This window comes from Podarcis raffonei, chromosome 14 (genome assembly GCF_027172205.1).
Source record: "Podarcis raffonei isolate rPodRaf1 chromosome 14, rPodRaf1.pri, whole genome shotgun sequence".
Classification (NCBI taxonomy): Eukaryota; Metazoa; Chordata; class Lepidosauria; order Squamata; family Lacertidae; genus Podarcis; species Podarcis raffonei.
Genome location: NC_070615.1, coordinates 19665436 through 19686238, shown reverse-complemented (window position 1 = coordinate 19686238; position 20803 = coordinate 19665436). Strand labels below are relative to the sequence as shown.

Below are 20803 nucleotides of genomic sequence, written 5' to 3'. Positions count from 1 at the left end.
GGAATTTTCTTGGACTAGTCTTGAAGGTATGATCAGGGGTTCAATCCTGCTGGGGCTGCTTCGAAGCAGACACCTCATCATCATGATGTCAGATGACTGACAGGTTCAAGTGTCCAAGTCTTGATAAAAGAAAGAAAAGCTTGGGATTTAAGCTCAGGCTGTGGCCTTCAGAACATGCCTCACTCTTGGCTGCAAGAGCCTTGACTTCAATTTACAGTGTGTGAAGTCACTCCAGATTTCCAGGCTGAAAGCAGCATATGACCACTGATGTGAGCGTTTACCGGCTTTAAATCTTGTGCAACAAGAAGGAACATTTGGGAGCCACTGTATTGGCCAATCCAGAGCTGCCTGCCAGTGCAACATCTGGCTTAAATAGCTGATTAGAGAAGAGACATTCTTTGCATCGCCTTAAGTGAGGGGAAGTGGAAATTGACAGTCTGTTATTTCTCAGAAGCACCAGCAAGATGAGGAAGAGAGAGACTTTGTGTGCATATCAATCAATGGTTAGAGAGAGAACCTTATGAAGACCACCACACTGTCAATCTCAATTGGCAGAGTTCCAAAAATACCCCTCAAACCCCCCCTACCCGAGGAGGCATATCAGAGGCCAATTAAATCATCTGATGGTGAGGCTGGAAGAATCTGGAAGGCCATTCCATCCGACAGCAAAAAAGGGCTGGATCTCAACCTGAAAGAGACCTATATACATGCAACTTTCAACTTATGCAGGGGCTATGCTACGGGGGTAGAGCATAAAGCCAAAATTGCATCTAGTAAAAACACATTGGGTTCAATCGCAGGTAGGACTGCCAAAGTCTTTTTTCCCCTCTATGCCCTCCCTCTTTTCACACACCCCTTTTATTTGCCAAGCGTGTAAAGCTGAATGCTCACAAGTTAAATGTGCCTAAGTTGTGAGTTGCCTGCATAAAATGCAGGGCAAGAGTTGAGGTGAGTTCAGTAACCTGGGGAGAGATGTCTAGGGATTGAACCTTGGACTCCTTGTATTCAGAGCATCTAGCATAGTATTGTCCACACAGACTGGCAGCAGCTTTCCAGGGTTTTGAACAGGAAATATTCTCATCCTTACCTGGAGATGCTGGGGACTGACCATGGGACCTTTTTCAAACAAAGCAGATGTTCCTCTGTTGAGGCATAGACCTCCCCATTGTATCAATAGTAGCCATTTGATCTGCAAAAACCAGCAGGTGAAATACTTCAGCATAAGTGGTGTCACCAGAAAAGAATATATTGGGGAGGGGTTGCGAATGAGCTTTGTTCCACATGGCAAGTTTTTAACAGAGAAATAATGGCATATTTCAAATTAACATTCCCATCCTAAAGATATATTTTTTCCTAGAGTGTATCCTATTAATTTTGATGGTGTTAGCTTTCAAGTTAGCATGCTGAAGATTACAGCCTTATATTAATTTCCAGTTTATGATCCAGTTATAATTTGCATGAGAAAAAGTGTCTTTATTTCAAATAATCATGAGGTAGATGGCGAGATTCTTGTCTGGGTCAAGTACTTGCCTATCCTTGACTGATCCCCCTCCCTCCGCATTGCCTATGTCCATAATACTATCATTACCTACTATTGCCTGCTAATCATGTTGCTGTTAAAGACACAGGATCTGGGGTTGGTTAAAAACGTTGGCAACTCCACTGGGGAGAGGAAATTGGCCAAAGGTTCTCTAGGTGTAAAATGTGATATGTGGCAAATGTGTGTTTGAAAATGCATGCATCTGACAGGTTTACTGGTGAAGACCTAGGATTGGCTGCCACCCTTGCTCACTGTAGATTTTGTAGGTGTACTCAGGATAGCTGTTGTGTGATCTGTGAAGTGGCTGGTCCCTTACCTGAGTTGGCTTACTAAAAGAAGGGTCATAGTTCAGTAGTAGAGCATGAGTTTTGCTCTACCACTTTGGGTCCAGGGTCTATATTGGTGTTTCCCAAACTCTGGTCTTCAGCTGTTTTTGGACTACAATTCCCATCATCCCTGACCACTTCTCCTGCTAGCTAGGTATGATGGGAGTTGTAGTTCACAAAACAGCTGAAGACCCAAGTTTGGGAAACACTTCTCTATATCAAGATAAGATTGGGAAAGACTCCTGTCTGGAACCCTGGAGAGATGTCAGCGTAGACCAGGGTTGGGGAACATGCAGCCCTCCAGATGTTGTTGGATTCCATTTCCCATCAGCCCAAGCAAAAATGGCCAAAGATCAAGAACAATGGGAGCATCATTTGGAGAGCCAACAGTTCCCCATCCCTGGTGTAGACAATATGAGCTAGATTGACCAATGTCCCTGAAAAGTGGAAGCTAATTTATCTCCAACCCTTAGGTAGCCAATGCTGTCATCTCACAAAAACAGCTCAAGATTGTCACAATATCCATTCTTTTAAGGCTCCACCCCTTATCAGGCATTTCCTGTTCTGACTCCACCCCTGACTAATCAGATCCCCTGTGGTTCTGCCTTCTCTAGCCCTACCGTAGGGAGCAACACAGGCAGGCGCCGTGATTTATTTATTTTTAAATCTAAAGTCGGCAATTTTTAGATTTGGGGTTAAAACAACTTTCCTGTCTGCTTATTTATTTATTTTACAAATGTTCTGCGGAGAATGCTGCATGCCCCATTGAGGTTTCTCCCATGGATACTTTAGTTTAATAAATGTGCATTGAATGCTTCGTTTAACTTTACTACTGTGAAGCGCCCAGAAAAAACCTGCTTGGATGAGCAACAGTTATGTATGTGCAATTTGTACTCTTATTTCTTTTGTTTTCTTACTTCCTCCCTTCCCTGCCCACTTCCCCCTCCAAACCGGGAAATTAGCATTCAAGGAGTGTATGGTGCATGTTGGTGCATATGATGAGGAAGGGAACAAAGAAATAAATAGCTTAGGGAATCTGCCAGTTGCTGCCTGTTCTGCCTCTTGAGTTTCCCTTCTCCTAAGTTACCTCTTCTTACCTTGTCTGCATAAATCACCTGGTGTTTCATGCTCCATGCTTCCCTGTGTGGCCAGATGCTTAGGGACAGTCTTTTCCAGGATCGTATTCCTGGTAAGGAAACGGCAACAGAGGCAAACAAGCTACAACCCCACACAGGATGCTTAAATCCATTAATAGAGCTCTGGGTTGGACATTTGTAGTCCTGGTGCTTTAGTTTATATTTATATCCCACCTTTCATCGAAGGAGCTCAAGGTGGTATACATAGCAGCAAATGAAGGAGGTGAATGGGAGGCAGGCAGCTAGCTGAGATAGGGAGAGTGGGGAGACATAAATAGCTTAATATCAGCCCCCTTTGGGAAGCAGCCATCTCCAAGAAGCTGCTGTTTTGGGGAGACATCAGGTCTAGGACTCACTGAGGCTATATGCCATTTGCCTGAGTGGTAGTAACTGCCCTGCACAGTCCACAAAACAACATACCTTGCATTTATTGGCACTGAGGAAGACATAAGCAAAGACTGCTGGGGTGGTAGGTGGCTCTGCCAGCGGGGACTCCAAAGGGGAGATACCAAAGGGGTTATCTCTTTGGGTTGACCTTTGGGGTGTGACAAGGGCATGGGCTCATCCCCTTTTTAGTTGTTTTGTAGGGAAGGGTTTTGTGTGTTGTATTGTGTTACATTTTTTAGATGACAGTGTGCATAAACATACCCTCCACCATTCCTCAGATGAAAATAGAGCCATTTTCCACTCCCACCAACTGACCCTCCTGGATTGTGGCCCCCTCCCCCCACTGCCACTGCAGAGCATTTCCTATCAGAAGATGGGCAAGTGCCACCATCACTTGACCAATGCGACACAGCGCACACAACCTCCACGGTCCTGAAAAAATCCCTTAATCTCAATTTTATTTTATTCTTTGGTACATTTACAAACACACACACACACACACACACACACACACACACACACACTAATAAATCAGTTTTAGAAAGGGGAAAGATTAGGTGTGGAGGCATAAATATAATTATCTAAATCAAGACTCTTGTGCTCTGTTCTGCTTCCCATTCCTTCCTGCCCAGGGCAGCCCTGTCCTCTGCCTCTGCCTCAGAACCGGTGCGTCATGCTGGGCTGGGCCTTGGTGGTGGTAGCCCCTCCTCTTCCTCACCTGCTCTCCAGCAGCTGCTACAAGCTACCTAAGGCGGCCATGGAGAGGCAACAGGATGCTCCATCACCATCTCTGCCACTTGGGTCAAGTGCCAACAAATTCTCCTCCCTAAGCTCAGTGGTGGCAGCACTGGCAAAGGGAAATAGGGACATTCTGGGGTTAAATCAGAATTCAGGATGGCTTTTGTAATTCCAGGACTGTCCCTGGAAAATTGAGGCACTTGGAGGGTTAGTTACCATTTTACTAAATTGAATTTACGTTCTCTGGTGACTGAAAATTTGGAACAGCAAATGTCTCCTTGGTGGTGCCTCTCGTGCAATTGGTCAGCCTCAGGGCCACAGCCTCAGGCCACAGGTTAACCCCAGAAGGCAAGGTTTAAAAAACACTTAAACCAGCATTTGAGGACGGTCCAGAGGAAAGCGCAAGGTGGAATATGACCTCAGGCTAGACCTTAGGCCTAGCATGTATAAGATCAGCATCACAGATTATTTTAAGATACCGCTTGCGGACCGTTGTATTCTGCCTGCTTTTTTCTGGTTATGCGAAGCTCGTTGTTTTCTGGCTTTGTAGATTAAAGGTAAAACCACAATCTGACGTCTGTCTTCTCACATGTAAACACCACTATGTTCAATGTGGCTTCCTTCCAGTACATGTGTATAGATAGCAGTAGTGGTGAAGCTTCAGACCATGGGCCAAATCAATCTTAGCAGGCCTCTGCATTTGGCCTGTGAGACAGTTTCAGCCCAGCCACATCCACCTGCCCTATACTTCACATCAGTGGTGGGGCAGGTAAAACCATGGCTGGGCCAAAAGTCAGTTTGCAAGCCCTGCTGGCCAGCTGATTCATGGCACTCACAAAGCCCTGTGCACTAGGATTTGCAAGCGCCAACAGTCAGCTGGTAATCGGTGCTGGCAAAGTGCTGTGCATGGGGCTCTGTTTACAAAATGCAGGTTGCACCTTTGATCTAAAACCATGTGAGCAAAATGACTCACTCATTGTCACTGTGATGTCAGGTGATGGACAGGTGGGTGGTCCTGCAGGGGGTGGCGGAGATAAGGACCTGGCCCACTGGCTGGATCCAGTTCCCCATCCCTGTCATCTAGAATTCCAGCTGCAATTCTATACTTATTTGGGAGTGGGATTTAGTTCTGGGGAGACTTACAAAGGACTGCAGTGTAAGTCGTGAAGTGCTATACACAGTTAACTGTACATGCTAGAATGGCATCATTGTAACATGTTGGACTGAACTCCCACAGACATAGGCCCAACAAAGGAAGCTGCCTTTTGCTAAGTCAAATCATTGGTCAATTGAGCTCAGTGTTGTCTACATTGACCGGCAGCAGCTCTCTGGGCTTTCAAGCAGTCTCTTCCAGCCCTATCTGGAGATACCAGGGATTGAACCCGGGAGCTTCTGCATGCACAGCAAAAGCTCAACCGATGAGATACAGCCCTTATGGCTGCAGAACATCACGGAGTTGCTGGTTCTCTTTTGCTTACACTTTGCTTGCCCGGCGAAGGAAGCTGAGCTAGCAAACAGCACCCTTCCTTGTTCACTCAGCATATTTCAGCTAATGCTGCCTTGACAGAGCTATAATTTACTTACAGGGAAAGTGCAGTGTCTCCTCTTGCATGGCAGCTGGTGGCCATCTCTGCTGTAAATCATGTCCAAACCCTGTGAATGCCTTGTTGGGAAGAACCAAGTCACCTTTCAGTTCTCTGGTATCAAGCTGGATAACTTAATAGTGCCATTATTTATTCAGGCATTTTCCATGGAAGGTGCTCAGTGTGTGTGTGTGTGTAAGCATTGGCTGCTCACCTTCGACTCCTCAGTGTGCACTTCTCGAAATGTGTTACACACTCCTACCACTTATCTTCACACGAAATGTTGTGAGCCAAGAGCCCTTGGTTTGGCCAAAGATTTCTTGCAGTTAGGAAGAGAAGGAGGTATGGTGCCAATATGGAAAGAACAGAAGAGGAACCCTCCGAGTTCCAGTTTTTCAGCAGATGGTAGGATACCCACACTGAACTCAAAATACTGTCGTCCCTGGAGGTTTTCTTCCTCTGCTGGTTTGAAATCTCACAAGTGATGTCCCATGTTTGAATCTCTCACTAAGCTATCAGTTGGGCTCCTACCCCAGAAGGGTATGCTCTGTATTCACAGCTGGAGGCAGCAATGGTTCTGAATGCCACTTGCTGGTAATTGCAGGTAGGCTGAGTGCTCTTGTGCTCAGGTCCTGCCCTCAGGCTTCCCACATCTGGTTGGCCACATCTGGTTCCTATCTGGTTGGCCACTGTGAGAAAATAAGCTGGACTAGATGGGCCATTGGCCTGACCCAACAGGCTCTTCTTATGTCCTTATGATCACGTAATTCTTTTTTTATCTATTGATTTTTTTCCTTAAAAAAAACATAGACCATAAATTACTTTATCCATTGACTTCCCGTCCTCCCCTTCCATGGTTTCCATATTTACCTTGAATGCTGCATATTTCACATATACTATTCAACACATCCATTTTAGCCCATTTATCTTAATAATTAACACTGTTGCTTATATTTCAAGTCCTGCTCATGTTTTCATCTCACTCCAGTAGTTCTTTAAATACGCAATAAACGTCTTCCAGTCCTCAAGGAATTTTTCGTCATTTTGGTCTCCAGTCTTTGCTGCTCATCTTGCCAGTTCTGCACATGCCATCATTTTCAGAAGCCGTTCTTCCTTCGTTGGCACCTCTCCTTCTTTGGGCATAATTCAGCTGGAAGGATGTGAAATGGTTCCACACCGATGCACGATCCCTCCCCTCCACAAACCTTTGTAGGATAGGCTCACGTGCAAATCCACCATTCGGTTTCAGGACCAGACCTGCTACAGTAAATACTGCGGAGAAGCCTGGACTCTGCGTCATTTATCTTGAGAAGAAAGGATCATCCTGCATGACAAAACTCAGTCAGACGTAGAAGGTGAAACACCGAAACCTCATTACGCTAATTAGTGGCAGTGTGTTCAAGCTATCGAGAGGCAAGGGGGAGCTGACAAAGTAATGCTTCAGAAGAGCGTTTGCCCGAGAGGAAGCATTATGCACCGAGCCTTCATTAGTGGGAGCTGGAATGGGGAAGGCGCTGCCCCCCCTCCCTACTGGTGCAATGTCTCCCCTCTGTAAGCAGGAAGGAGACCTTCAGCGGCATCATTAAGCTGGTTGGCAGCCAAATGTCACTTGGCAAGATGAGTTCTGATGCGTTTGTGTGCTGGTTGAAATATAGATGAGGAGGGAGAAGGGGGGAAGCTCTGTCTGAAAGAGGCAGAGGCCTCTTTGTCCAATGGTCAGCACTGTGTAAAATTGCTAGCCCCACGAGACTTGGGAAGGAGGCTGACAGGGGCAAGAAAGTCAGTCCTGTCAAGCAGTGCCTCAGCCCCAATTCTGGAGCCCTATAAATTAAAACTCTGATTTTTTTGCGTGCAGGAGGAGGTGGATTTTTTTATTACTTTACAGTGGTACCTTGAGTTACATACGCTTCAGGTTACATACGCTTCAGGTTACAGACTCCACTAACCCAGAAATAGTACCTTGGGTTAAGAACTTTGCATCAGGCTGAGAACAGAAATCGCGCTATGGTGGCGCGGCAGCAGCGGGAGGCCCCATTAGCTAAAGTGGTGCTTCAGGCTAAGAACAGTTTCAGGTTAAGAACGGACCTCCGGAACGAATTAAGTACGTAACCTGAGGTACCACTGTAGTGCATTTATTTTTTGCAAGTGCACTTGCAGGAACCCTAAGGAATCAAGAGTGAAATAAGATGCATTGGGGTAGTGGTTAGAGTGCTGGACATGGGAGATCATGGTTCAAATTCCCACTCAGCCATGAAGCTCACTGGGTGACCTTGGGCTGGTCACTTTCTCTCAGCCTAACCTACCTTGTGGGGTTGTTGAGGGATTAAAATAGGGGTGAGGGTGGGGCCAGGTGTAATATGTCATCTTGAGCTCCTTGGAGGAAAGGTGGGGTAAATAAAAACAAAAACTAATATTACACTGAATTGTTTCTTAAAGAGGAAATGTTATCAATATAATTAAATAAGGTATATCCCACCCTTTGTCAACAGACCTCAGGGTAGGACATAGCACAAAAAAGTGAAAAAAGTGGAACATGCCTTGTACAAGCAAACCCCATTTCACAAACCTGATGAGTTTAGATGACTGTACAATAAGAAAATTAGGGTTGAACGAAAATGGCTATTTGTGAGGGGTAAAAAGGACATTTTGCTAAATATTCTTGCTGGGGTAGTATGGTGTGGTGGAGATAGATGAACATCTCCAGATGTTTCCCCCCAGAAAATTCTCTTCAGCAATATTCTGGCTCATTTAATGTTGAATGAAACTCAGTTGTTAGTTCATATTAGCAGATGAAGGAAGGCATGAGCTAAGAGAGAACTGGGAGGGGGAGGGTCCAGCTGACTTCAACAATATTAAAATAATATTAAGCAATATTAAAACTGGATGCAGAGTTGTGCCCAAAATTTACAAGAAGGGCATTTGGGTGGAGCAAGAAAAAAAAAGACTGTCAAAATGTTAGTCAAGGAAATTCTGTTCTGAGAAATTTCAGCCCACCCTTTGAGTAAACAGAGGGAACAAAATCCAGTGCAATGTTAATGCAAGAGGAGATTACATTGTTGCACAAGTGGTTGCACAAGCAGTGGTGTTAGAGGTAGCACACAATGCTTAACTCTTACCAGGTATAGAAGTTGCAGTTGTGCCAGGGATAGGACAACCTCTTTTGCAATTGCAAGACGCCCATTAGATTCTATGCTGAGAATGGGATTCCTGCTAGCAGAATAGCTGTTGCCCAAGTTGGACATCACCCAGCATACAGCAAATGGAGGAGTATTTGGCCGTGTGTTATGGGGGATGTACGCGATGTTGACCTTGACCTAACAATAAGAAGTAAAAGCGGCACCTTATTTTCATCTGTGAAGTGTTGCAAGTGGGGAGGCTAGACTTGAATCCTCCTTCCTAGCTTTACAGCTGACAGGGGAAAGAATGGAAACATTTGGTTCTCCCTGGGGATTCTGAGGACTGTGCGTTTGGAACAGTTGACTGGGCTCTGGATTGCAAGCAGACCATTAATCTTGAATGGGAGTAGAGCTGTGTGAGTCATCTTGGCAGAATCCTTTTGACCCGGCCTGGCCTATTCCTCTTAAGCCCTCTTGCATCTTGACTGTGTGCGGAAATGCGCCTTTTTGCTCTATTAGCGATGCTGCATTGACCAGCCAGCTGGTGCCTTATTTTGTTATTGCCATGATTATGTGTGGAGTCGACAGGTCCGCCCCAGCCCCCAAGTCTTGTTAGCTTCTTCTAGTGCTGGGGTGGTGGGATTGCATAGACAAAGGAGGTGTGCAACTAAGCAGAGCAGAAGGGATTCCTTCTTGAAAAACACCTGCTCATGCCCTGTGGCTTTCCAGCTGTGTTTTGTTATGTGTGCTTGCAATGGTCTGAAGTGTTGTAATCCCTTGGCAAAGCAACAGCATCACCTATCTCTGTCTCCTCGAGACGATCAGGGTGAAGAGTCCTCTGAGTGTCATGCTGATGAAAGCCCTTTGGCTGCCCCAGGTGCAGAACTGATGACTTCCAGGAGGAAATGACAAAAGGCTCAGGAGATGTTCTGCAGCTTTACACTAGGCTGACCCGGCGTATACTGCTAATAATATTGTAGAGATATATAAATGGTGATCTCTTGTTATAGCTGCTAAAAAGCTGTAGTGCATTTTTCCAGGGCTGTTGGCTGAATAACATATTGTCTTTTGGTCTATCTTTTAACCTATCAGTTGGTTGTATTTAAATACATTTGCATATTGTTGGCTGTTGGGAGAAGCAATCAAGGAGGGTTATTGCATTTCTACCACGCTTATTGGCCACTGGGGAGAACAGGATGAGGTGGACCCTTGGTCCGATCTAACCCAGCTCTTATGTTCTTACCAATAAATACTACTACTACTACTACTACTACTACTACTACTACTACTACTAATTTATACCCTGCCCATCTGGCTGGGATTCCCCAGCCAACTTCAGTGTAAATGACTTTTTCAGGCCTTGGGTTTACAATTAGAACCTAGTGCAATTTTTATTGCAGAATTTCCACAGAAGCAGATAGTCCTTCTAGGACTTGGGGTGAGGAACTTGTTGCCCTCCAGAAATTGCTGGACTCCAGTACCCATAAGCCCCAACCAGGATGGCCAATGGTCAAAGATGACGGGAGCTGGAATTCAACAACATTTGGAAGGCCACCAGTTCCTCAACCCTATCTTAGGATGTTGTCACCTGTTCAATAATTAAAACAGTGTCCTCAAATTTCAGCCACTTACCGCTTACCATTTCCTTTTTCTGTATATATAAAGCACCAGGGGTGAAATTCTGAGAAAAAACTGAATTGGGGATAAATATTTAAGTTTCCATGCAGAGTTTTGTTCATGGGAACAGCAAAAGAATGTCCCTAGTAAGCTATTTATTTATTTCTACTCCACTATCCTCCCTGCTTTTGGCTCAATCCATGCTCACTTATTGGGATGCAACACACCTTATAAGATATTCTCTCTCTCTCTCTCTCTCTCTCTCTCAAATGTAAACTAATATAGGATAGCAGATTCCTTCTAAGGCCACAACCTTGGTGTGTTTAGGGGACATTTTACTACCCCAAAATACAATGGAATTTGGCTTAAGGTCGAAAAACAACTCGCAAAACATTTAAAGGTTTGTTTTATGGCTTTCAGTCAAGGTGAAGGAGAAAAGGATGCAGTTTCAGGTCCAGCTGTGGGAGGAGATCTGAAGAGAACAAGAGGGTAGGCAGGAGGAACCACATGTGGGAACATGCTCTGCATCCATGATGGCAGGGTGTAGAGCTTCAGAATGCCAGTTGCTGGAAACCACAGGTTGGGAGAATGCTCTTGTGCTCAGGTCCTGCTTGATGCCTTCTCACAGGCATCTGATTGGCCACTTTGAGTCCAGGATGCAGGAATGGATGGACCATTGGCTTGATCCAACAGGCTCTTCTTAAGAGGTCTAGTGATACTTTGTGGTTAAATTGCCCCAAACCAGTATGTTTTAAGTGCATTTTTAATGCTTCTCCTTTTTTCTTTGAAGCACTCTACACAATCACTACAGAGAAGATGAGACAATCACTTTTTTTAAAAAAAGCATCTGTACATTTGACATTTGTAATCCATAGGCCTGTTGAATTATGTATAAGACCAGTCAGTCTGTATGAAGAACCCATGAGTGAGCCAGAAATAAGCTCTTAAGGGGCGGTGGGGGCGGGAATCCAAAGGACAAGAGACACAGCCCTCCCTAAATGGCATTCCTGCTGAGAGGGGAGAACTTGCTCTTTGATAAATGAAAGCTGCAGCTTATTATCAGGAGAAAGGGCAACTTTATGTATTTCTTTGGAGTGCCCAGTCAAAATGACACATTAGAACCAAAACAGCTTAAAAAGAAGAGGAAAAACACCCCCCCCCCACAATAGTCCCCCTCCCAAAGGCTTACAGCCAGGCCATCTAAGGGAACATCTTGTGTATAAAAGATGCTGGAAGATTTCTTCCAGTTTGCATTTTGAATGGAATTCACACATCCTGGATCAGATCGCAGTTAACCTTTGTTATTCCGGAGTTCTCGGCTCACCTCGGAAAGCATATGAAATTGCAAGTGAAAATGCATTTTATGGTAAAACGCATACCAAAAATGTGTATTTTGTGGTACAATGCATTAAAATGTGGATTTCCAAAAGTGTTGTTTTTTTTAAAAGCAGAATCCTGTGAAAACAGGATGGAACTGACTAATGAATGAACAGGTGCAAAACTGGAAGACTGATCTGCCCATCCCTCCCTGCAGTTAAGATCTGTGAGGTCCTGCTTCAAATTCCATCTCGTATGAATCCTAGATAAACTTTCATGAGAAGCAGGGTCTTTTTCGCTGTGGCCCTAGTGCTGTGGAAGATCCTCCTTTGTGAGGTCTACATGCCCTTCACTGTCTTTTTAGAGGCAGTGCAAGATAGCTTTCCCACACACAGCTGGATTTGATTTATTAATTTTGCTGCAGTTGTTTTCTACCCATATTTTATGTATTTTAAACAGTATTTTTGTACATATACTACTTTGGATATGTTTTTTAAATATCACACACACACACACACACACACCTTTTTCAAACAAGAGCTAAAATAGATAGTAACTTTCAATATCAGCAGTTAAACGTGCTCTCACCAGTAATCCTTCACCAATTTAATCTGTTTAATCTACAAAACAAGCTCAGGAGTTGCTGTATCTTACATCTTGTCTCATGTAACCACATTTTCAGGGAGAGAATGACAAAAGGGATCCCTCCCATTTGTACCTCTCCTCTTTTTCTCCATGCTTTAAAAAAATGTTGATTCATTTCCCAGCCTTCTCCTTAGCCTCCCAGAAGACGCCCAACTGCCTAATCACAGTATTCTCTGCTGTTGCAGATTGAAAAAATATTTCTGCATTAAATCATGTTAAGCATAAAATAATTCACATTTATGTATCCTCCCTGGATTTTTATGTGTGGAAGGCACAAAGATCTGTTCAAAGGGAATGGCACAATTGATCAGCTTCCCTGTGACAATTACTGTCATGGGGGTAACCCAATAAACTTCCCATTCTCCTTCAAATATGGAGGAAGCTCACCACATTAACTTCCAAGTTTATACCCTGATTATAGGCCCCTTAGCAAGTTAAATATAGCCCTTTTAAAGGTGTGGGGGGTGCACTCTGTTCATATTTTCATCAGACACATCTCACACTAGTGCTGAGGGATCTGCACTGCCTGCTACATACATACAAAACCCTAAATCTCCACACCAGGTTACCTGAAAATAAGTGTTCTACTTCACTCCCTGTGAAGGGCACTGTGATCAGCTGATGGGACCTGGTTAATTTTGTCATGGCCTGATGGTTGTTGGCTTGTGGCAACATAAGATTTTTCTTTTGAGTTGTGGAATGCCCTTGCTGTGGGTTAAACCACAGAGCCTCGGACTTGCCGATCAGAAGGTCGGCGGTTCGAATCCCCATGATGGGGTGAGCTCCTGTTGCTCGGTCCCTGCTCCTGCCAACCTAGCAGTTCGAAAGCACATCAAAGTGCAAGTAGATAAATAGGTACCACTCTGGCGGGAAGGTAAACGGTGTTTCCGTGCGCTGCTCTGGTTCGCCAGAAGCGGCTTAGTCATGCTGGCCATATGACCCGGAAGCTGTCTGTGGACAAACGCCGGCTCCCTCGGCCAGTAAAGCAAGATGAGCGCTGCAACCCCAGAGTCGGTCACAACTGGATCTAACGGTCAGGGGTCTCCCTACTGAAATATGAGAGGGCCCATCCCTGTTGTGATATCACACCAACTCCTGAAGAGACACCTGTTCAGACAAGCCTCCCCCTGAACTCTACTTGTGATCTCATTGTTTAAACTATCTAAGTGTTTTCAAAATGGGTAGAACAATTAATATAAATCATCTTGGTTCAAGCCAAGGGAGCTGGAGTTTGTCCACAGACAGCTTTCTGGGTCATGTGGCCAGCATGACTAAACCGCTTCTGGCACAACGGAACACCGTGAGGGAAACCAGAGCACATGGAAATGCCGTTTACCTTCCCGCCACAGCGGTACCTATTTATCTACTTGCACTGGCATGCTTTCGAACTGCAAAGTTGGCAGGAGCTGGGACAGAGCAATGGGAACTCACCCCATCGCAGGGATTCAAACCGACCTTCCAATTGGCAAGCCCAAGAGGCTCAGTGGTTTAGGCTACAGTGCCACCCACTCCCACCCTCTGCCACTGAACAATGGTCTTTGTTAGGGGTTGCTGATGCAGTACACTCCAGATCTTGTTGGACTACAACTCCCATCAGACATCTGGAGAGTGCAATTATGGCTACCCCTGGTTTGAACTGTCCTGAGAGCATATGAATATCAGAAGCTGTCCAGTGCTTTAAATGTATGGTGTGAATGTGGCCTATGGTACCACTTTCAACAGTCATGGCTTCCTCAAAAGAATTCCAGGAGTTGTAGTTTGTTCACTGCAGATGTTGACAGCAGCCACGAAATTAAAAGACGCCTGCTTCTTGAGAGAAAAGCAATGACAAACCTAGACAGCATCTTAAAAAGCAGAGACATCACCTTGCCAACAAAGGTCCGTATAGTTAAAGCTATGGTTTTCCCAGGAGTGATGTATGGAAGTGAGAGCTGGACCATAAAGAAGGCTGATCGCCGAAGAATTGATGCTTTTGAATTATGGTGCTGCAGGAGACTCTTGAGAGTCCCATGGACTGCAAGAAGATCAAACCTATCCATTCTTAAGGAAATCAGCCCTGAGTGCTCACTGGAAGGACAGATCCTGAAGCTGAGGCTCCAATACTTTGGCCACCTCATGAGAAGAGAAGACTCCCTGGAAAAGACCCTGATGTTGGGAAAGATGGAGGGCACAAGGAGAAGGGGACGACAGAGGACGAGAAGGTTGGATAGTGTTCTCGAAGCTACCAGCATGAGTTTGACTAAATTGCGGGAGGCAGTGGAAGACAGGAGTGCCTGGCATGCTCTGGTCCATGGGGTCATGAAGAGTCGGACACGACTAAACGACTAAACAACAACAAGGATGCGAAAAGTTCTTAGGAGACCCTCTACTCCCGTGCTGAAGTCCCAGAATTTCCCATGCAGAGGGATAGATTATTAAATGCTCTGGGAACTGTAGCTTTGTGAGGGGAGTTGAGGTCTCCTAACTACCGGTACTCTCAGCACCTTTAACAAACTACACTTCCCAGGATTCTCTGGGGCTGTGTTTAAAGTGGTATCACAGTGCTTTAAATGTAAGGTGTGAATGTGGCTCATCTAGAGGGCACCAGGTTGGTGAGGACTGGTATATAGGATTGACATTTGAACTGGCTACAGGCAAAGGAAAAGACTTGTGTTTAAAAAAAATAAAAAAGAAAGAAAAGAGAGAGAAGGATTCAGCAAAAGAAACACTAAGTGAGAAAGGGAAAGACAAATAGAGGGAGGGAGGGAGGGAAACAAAGACAAATTCAGATGCAGACACCGATAAGGAGACCAAAAACCACAGTAGGCATAATACAAAAGGGAAGAGAATGAAACACTAGAGAATGAGAGAGACAAAGAGAGCAGGAGGGAGTCACGAGTCACTTCTTAGGGAGAAAATGCCGCTGCAGCAGGGAGATAAAACTGATTCCAAAATCTTCTGCCCATTACAGATAACTAGAAAGACAGGGCCCATCATATGGAGTGAGTGATGTTAGGACTGATAATAATAGCACCTGGGGCACAGCCAGCTATAAAAATCTAAAGGGACATATTGTGTTTGATAGCTGGAGAGCCGCTTTGCAATTCACTGCGCATCCTAATAAGAGTGAGGAAAGCAGTGTCGGCAGTGGGCAAGAATATCTATAGAAGGGAAAGAGATGCAAGTACACACCAGGATGCCTTTGGAGCAGCATGGGGCAGCATCAATGCAATGTGCGGCTAAATGGCTCCTGCCAAGGAACAAGGGGAAGGAGAGCTTTGTGTCGGCACATTATGGAATCTCTGGGCCGTGTTCTCAGTCGAAGCACAAAGGAGCAAGAAGCCATCGCTCTTCCTCCCCACCTTAAAAGAAGCACATCACATTCCCAAAGAGAACTTAACCCCCACCGTCACCACAAGGCAGTGGTTCATTTATTTATTTGTGGCATTTATCTCCCACCTGAGCTCAAGGGAGCATCTGTAGTTCTCCCCCTCCTAATTTAATCCCCGCAACAACCCTGGGAGTTAGGGTAGGCTAAGAGACAGTGACTGGCTCAGGCACCTAGTGAGGTTCTTGGTTGACTGAGGATTTTAGCCCAGGTTCAATACTCTAACCCAGATCACCAGTGTGGTTCCCATGAGCCCAATGGGGCTCGTAAAGGTTGTTACCTGGTGCCCATGAAGCCACTGCCCCCTTGGACATGAGATGGTGAGGTACACTGAGCCTCTTGGACTTGCCAATCAGAAGGTCGGCAGTTTGAGTTTGCATGACGGGGTGAGCTCCCTTTGCTCTGTCCCAGCTTCTGCCAACCTAGCAGTTCGAAAGCATACCTGTGCAAGTAGATAAATAGGTATCACTGTAGTGGGAAAGTAAACGGCTTTTCCGTGCGCTCTGGCTTCCGTCACTGTGTTCCGTTGTGCCAGAAGCAGTTTAGTCATGCAGGCCACAGGACCTGGAAAGCTGTCTGTGGACAAACACCGGCTCCCTTGGCCTGAAGCGAGATGAGTACCACACCCCATAGTCCAGTTTGACTAGACTTAACCATCCAGGGGTCCTTTACCCAGTGGCAGAGTATCTCCTCTGCATGCAAAAGGTCCCAGGTTCAATCTCCACCATCTCCAGATAGAATCGGGAAAACCTCTGACTAAAATCCCAGAGAACCACTGCCAGCCATTGTAGACAATACTGAGCTAGGTGGATTAATGGCTGGACTCTATATAAGGCAACTTCCTGTTTTCCATTGTCTTGTACAGCAGCTTGTGAATGCATATTGACAACATCTTCCTCAGCTCAGGGTGGCTCTGGTAATTGAACCTTGCCAATAAGCCCACAAAGATATAGCTGTTTATTTGTGAGGAAATACCACCATCATCAACAACAATAACAGGATCAAATTCATAAGAACATAGGAATCTTCCTTTTTTCTCTGCTTGGTTGTTGGCACAAACTGGAAGAGGAGGAAGAAGGAAGAAGTTCTAGCTTCTTGGTAGAGAATCTGCTTTCATGGAAAAGTTCACAGTTCCAATCTTTGGCGTCTCCAAGTACATACTGTCCAACCTTTTCAGATAAAAAACCCTCAGATGTGCATCTTCCAGGACATGCTCCCAGGCGAGTCATGAGACCTGTTCTTCCCTCTCACCCCCCAAAAAACATGGATGCTTTAGTTGAGATTCTTGCATTGCAGGGGGTTGGACTAGAAGTCCCTGAGAGTCCCTTCCAACTCTAAAATTCTATGATTCTATTCTATGAAAAGCACTTTTTCCTGGGCGAGACACCTAAAATGGCCACCCCGATCTCACATGTAAATATGGGATGTCCCTTTTTTTTCTGGGACACTTGGTGGGTATGCAAGTAGGGCTAGGAATAATTCCTGTCTGGAACCCTGGAAAGCTGCTGCCAATCACTGTAGATGATCCTGATCTAGATGGACCAATGGTCTGACTCAGTTATCTGGCTGGTTCATGGGTTCCTGAATCCTGATCATTGTCTATGTTGGCTGTGGCTGGTTGGAGCTGGAATCTAGCCACATCTGCAGGGCATGACGTTAGCTTCCGCTGCCCTCGAGCATCTCCCCGAATCCTCCAGATGTTTTGGACTACATCTCCCACCAGCCCCAGCCAGTATGAATGAGATGGACACCAGCTGTACAGAATGCACCGTTTTTCATTAATAGCAGATTCCAGTTCACTGAGGATGAGAAACTGCAAGTGCTTTACTATCTACAGCATGCATTGTAAGGGGGCAGATGACTAAAATTGCAGGGTCAAGAAGGAGAGTCGAGAGAAAGGAATAATGCTCTAGTGGAGCTTGTGATGCTGTAAAAAAATAATAATGAAGAAAAAGCCTCAAGCACATTTGCCTTTCCTTTAAAAAAAGGTGTTAAATTAAGGCATTATTATAAAAACAAAGCAAACGGCAAAGTATGTAATAAATTGCTTTATGCAGAATGAGAAATAAAACCCTCAATACTTCTGGCAATCTATAAAAGCCTGTAACTTTGTGCTCAGTACAGACCATTAATATTTTACAAAACTAGATAATGATTTGGATATAGTAACTGGAGAGCCCCTTCTGGCTGTACACAACAGAAAGGCTATATAATCCAGCAGTGGTTTACATAAGCTGCTATGCAAATGACTTCCAGTTCAAACACTCTGGATGCTGCAGTTAAAGCAGGGCTGGGGAGCTGCAGACCAAGGACCAAAAGCTACCCTCTAGCCTCCCTAGTTGGCCTTTGGAACTCAGCCATAATGCTCCCCAGGCCACACCCCCTCTCACAGGCCACACCTCCTCTCTCACAGGCCACACCCTCCCTTGAGTGCTTTTGCTTGGTTGGAATGTGTCACTGAACTATGATAAAGCCAATTGCTTGTATGCAAGGAGTATGGAGGGATGTGTGGTGTGTGTGTCTCTCTGAAAACCTGGGTTTTGCACGACTGGAAAAGAACCTCCTCCAATGCTCTCCCCACTTCTGCATCACACCTTCTCTGCCACTGGTACATGACCTCTGGACCTCCCTACCAGGGAACATGGCCCCCAGGCTGAAGATTATGCTTGGACTTATCCTTCATGAATTGGTCCAATCCTCTTGTAAAGTTGGTGGCCACCACTGCTTCCTGTGGGTGCTAGTTTCATAGTTTCGCTATGTCAAGAAGTACTTTCTTTTATCTGTCTTGAAGCTTCCAGTATTCAGCTTCATTGGATATCTGCAAGTTTAGAATATATTTCAGGATATCTGAGGCCAATTTTCAGCCCTGGTCAAGTTGTACCTGGGGAGAAATGCGTCACCATAGAGCCCCGCTCGCATTATACAGCCAACAGGGAGCTATTTAAAGCAACACTCCTGTGTAGCATCTTTTAGGTACGGATGTTTGCAAAGTATTTTACAATAAAGAGTCTTTTTTTGAATTACATATATTGCTCTCGCTGTAAAAATAAGACTGCCCCAAATATTGTTAAGTCCAACAGTACATGCCTCAGCAGGCAAAGAAAGTGATAATGAATACAGCACAGAAATGAAGCTTCTAAAATAAACAACTCTGGAGATTTGACTTCATTCAATTCCATCAAAATTGAAAGTGTGCAGGAATAAAGAACAGTGTGAGTAGCCAAGCCTGCCCTGGCTCTCAACACCTTTTGTGAGGATTACCGAGTTGCGGTTTTCAATCTTTTTCTTTTTTCATTCTTAGATTTCTTCTTCTTCTTTGATTCTAGCCAACGATGCTCCTTAAGCGCGGATGACTTGAATAGGCGATGGCTGAATCCCAGTCCAGCATGCCAGCCCACCATTTACCACACAAAGGGCCTCCTTTACTATCTCAGTACTCAAGGCCGAACTCCAGTGGTGAGTCTTTGTTGTTCGTATTTTCTTTGCCCAACTATCCTTAGACTATTATCTACCTCTGCTGCAGAGGTGGGGGACCTGTGGCCCTCCACCACAACATGGGGTCCGAGTGGAAAGATACATTGGATTTAGTTCACATTTAAAGGCAAACCAACCCACTGTGCACTTTCCAAAACAATACATGTACCAAAAGACAGTCCTCCTTTGAAATTTGCACTTCTTCGAATTTCACAGTGCAGTTCTCCAGCCTATAAATGTGTATAAAAAATGCATATACTGAGCTCAAGTGAGTTAAGCAATGAGTTTACACACACACAAAAAGGATTTTATTAGGGGAGATTGTTTTGCAAAAATTGTTTCGTTAGCAGAAATTCACAGTATAATGCCAATGAACTTTCATGAATACTTTTTAAAAAGAAAAATCAGATTTCCTCCTCTTTTAACTAGACAGTATTGATTGATATTGGTTTTATTTGTGGTTTTAATGATGATTTATGGATCTTTTGTTGATTTTATGCTTATATATTGTAGTCAGCCTTAGGTAAGAGCAGATTAAAATGCATAAAGGAATATGACTAGATAAACAGATACATGGATAAACCAACAAGGAAATGTAGGGAACTGAATCTGGGTCCCTCTGCATGCAATGCACGTGCTCTTCCACTAAATTACAGACTTTCCATCCATGGTATAGCCTCTGTGAAAGCTAGGCCAAAGTGCCCTTGACTAAGCCCATCTATGAAAATATGGGATTGAAAGATAGGAAGAGCCCCACAAGTGTAAATACCCATGGGTAGAGATGACAGGAAGTTTGCTTATGTTCACATTTTGTCAGGTTTTGGGGAATCAGAACCCTCCTCTGGTGGCAGCAAAGAAGAAGATAAAAAGAGAAGAGTTCTTACCAATTAGTTTATTCAATAATCACAGCGAGAGATAAAAGAATGCGATCTCTCTCTAGAAATGGCATTGCTCCAACTGTAGTCCCCCTCCTTCATTTCCCTTACTCTACATCAGTCCTGTGTCGGCTAATCTGAGCCTTCCGCCGCTGAGCTCTCTGCTATACTACTCTCAATGTCTGTCTGGTCCTGGGAGAAGGGAGGTTATGAATGCTTTCCAAGGACACTGAGTCTGTCAGCTGTCTCTCCCCTAGCGCTGGTTCTTCTTCCTGCTCTTCCTCTTCCAATATTTCCCAGCTCTGGTCTCTGCAGCCTCTGAACCATGCCCTTCTGCAGACCACTGTTCTAAATCTATACTGTCCTCCTGTTCTTGGGAAGGTTCAGGAGAAGGGGTGGTGGCCCCCGCCATTCCTCCTCAGTCCAGCCCCTGACACATTTAAATGTGAATCTATGAAATTTGCACTTTCTGAAACAATTTGAGAACTCAAGCACAGCCATCCTTTTGAATTCACAATGTTTATGAAAGATGCATATATATGGGGTCAAGTGTACATAAAAAAACAGCATGTAAAAATAACATACAAAAAATGCATTCTATTTGAAGAAGCTGCCTGCAAAAATGTTTCCATTAGTCGAAAGTGCATACCCAGAATGTGTTTATTAGGAGAAATTTGTACTA

At 44.8% G+C, this 20803-nt stretch overlaps 1 protein-coding gene across 1 annotated transcript in view; it reads left to right on the top strand.

Annotated features, from left to right (window-relative positions):
- AGBL1 (AGBL carboxypeptidase 1) overlaps positions 1-20803 on the top strand; it is a 414373-nt gene that overhangs the window by 177663 nt on the left and 215907 nt on the right. Inside the window, exon 19 of the mRNA XM_053364617.1 lies at positions 19099-19228. Within this exon, the coding sequence (XP_053220592.1) occupies positions 19099-19228 (130 nt within the window). The remainder of the gene's footprint in view (positions 1-19098; positions 19229-20803) is intronic.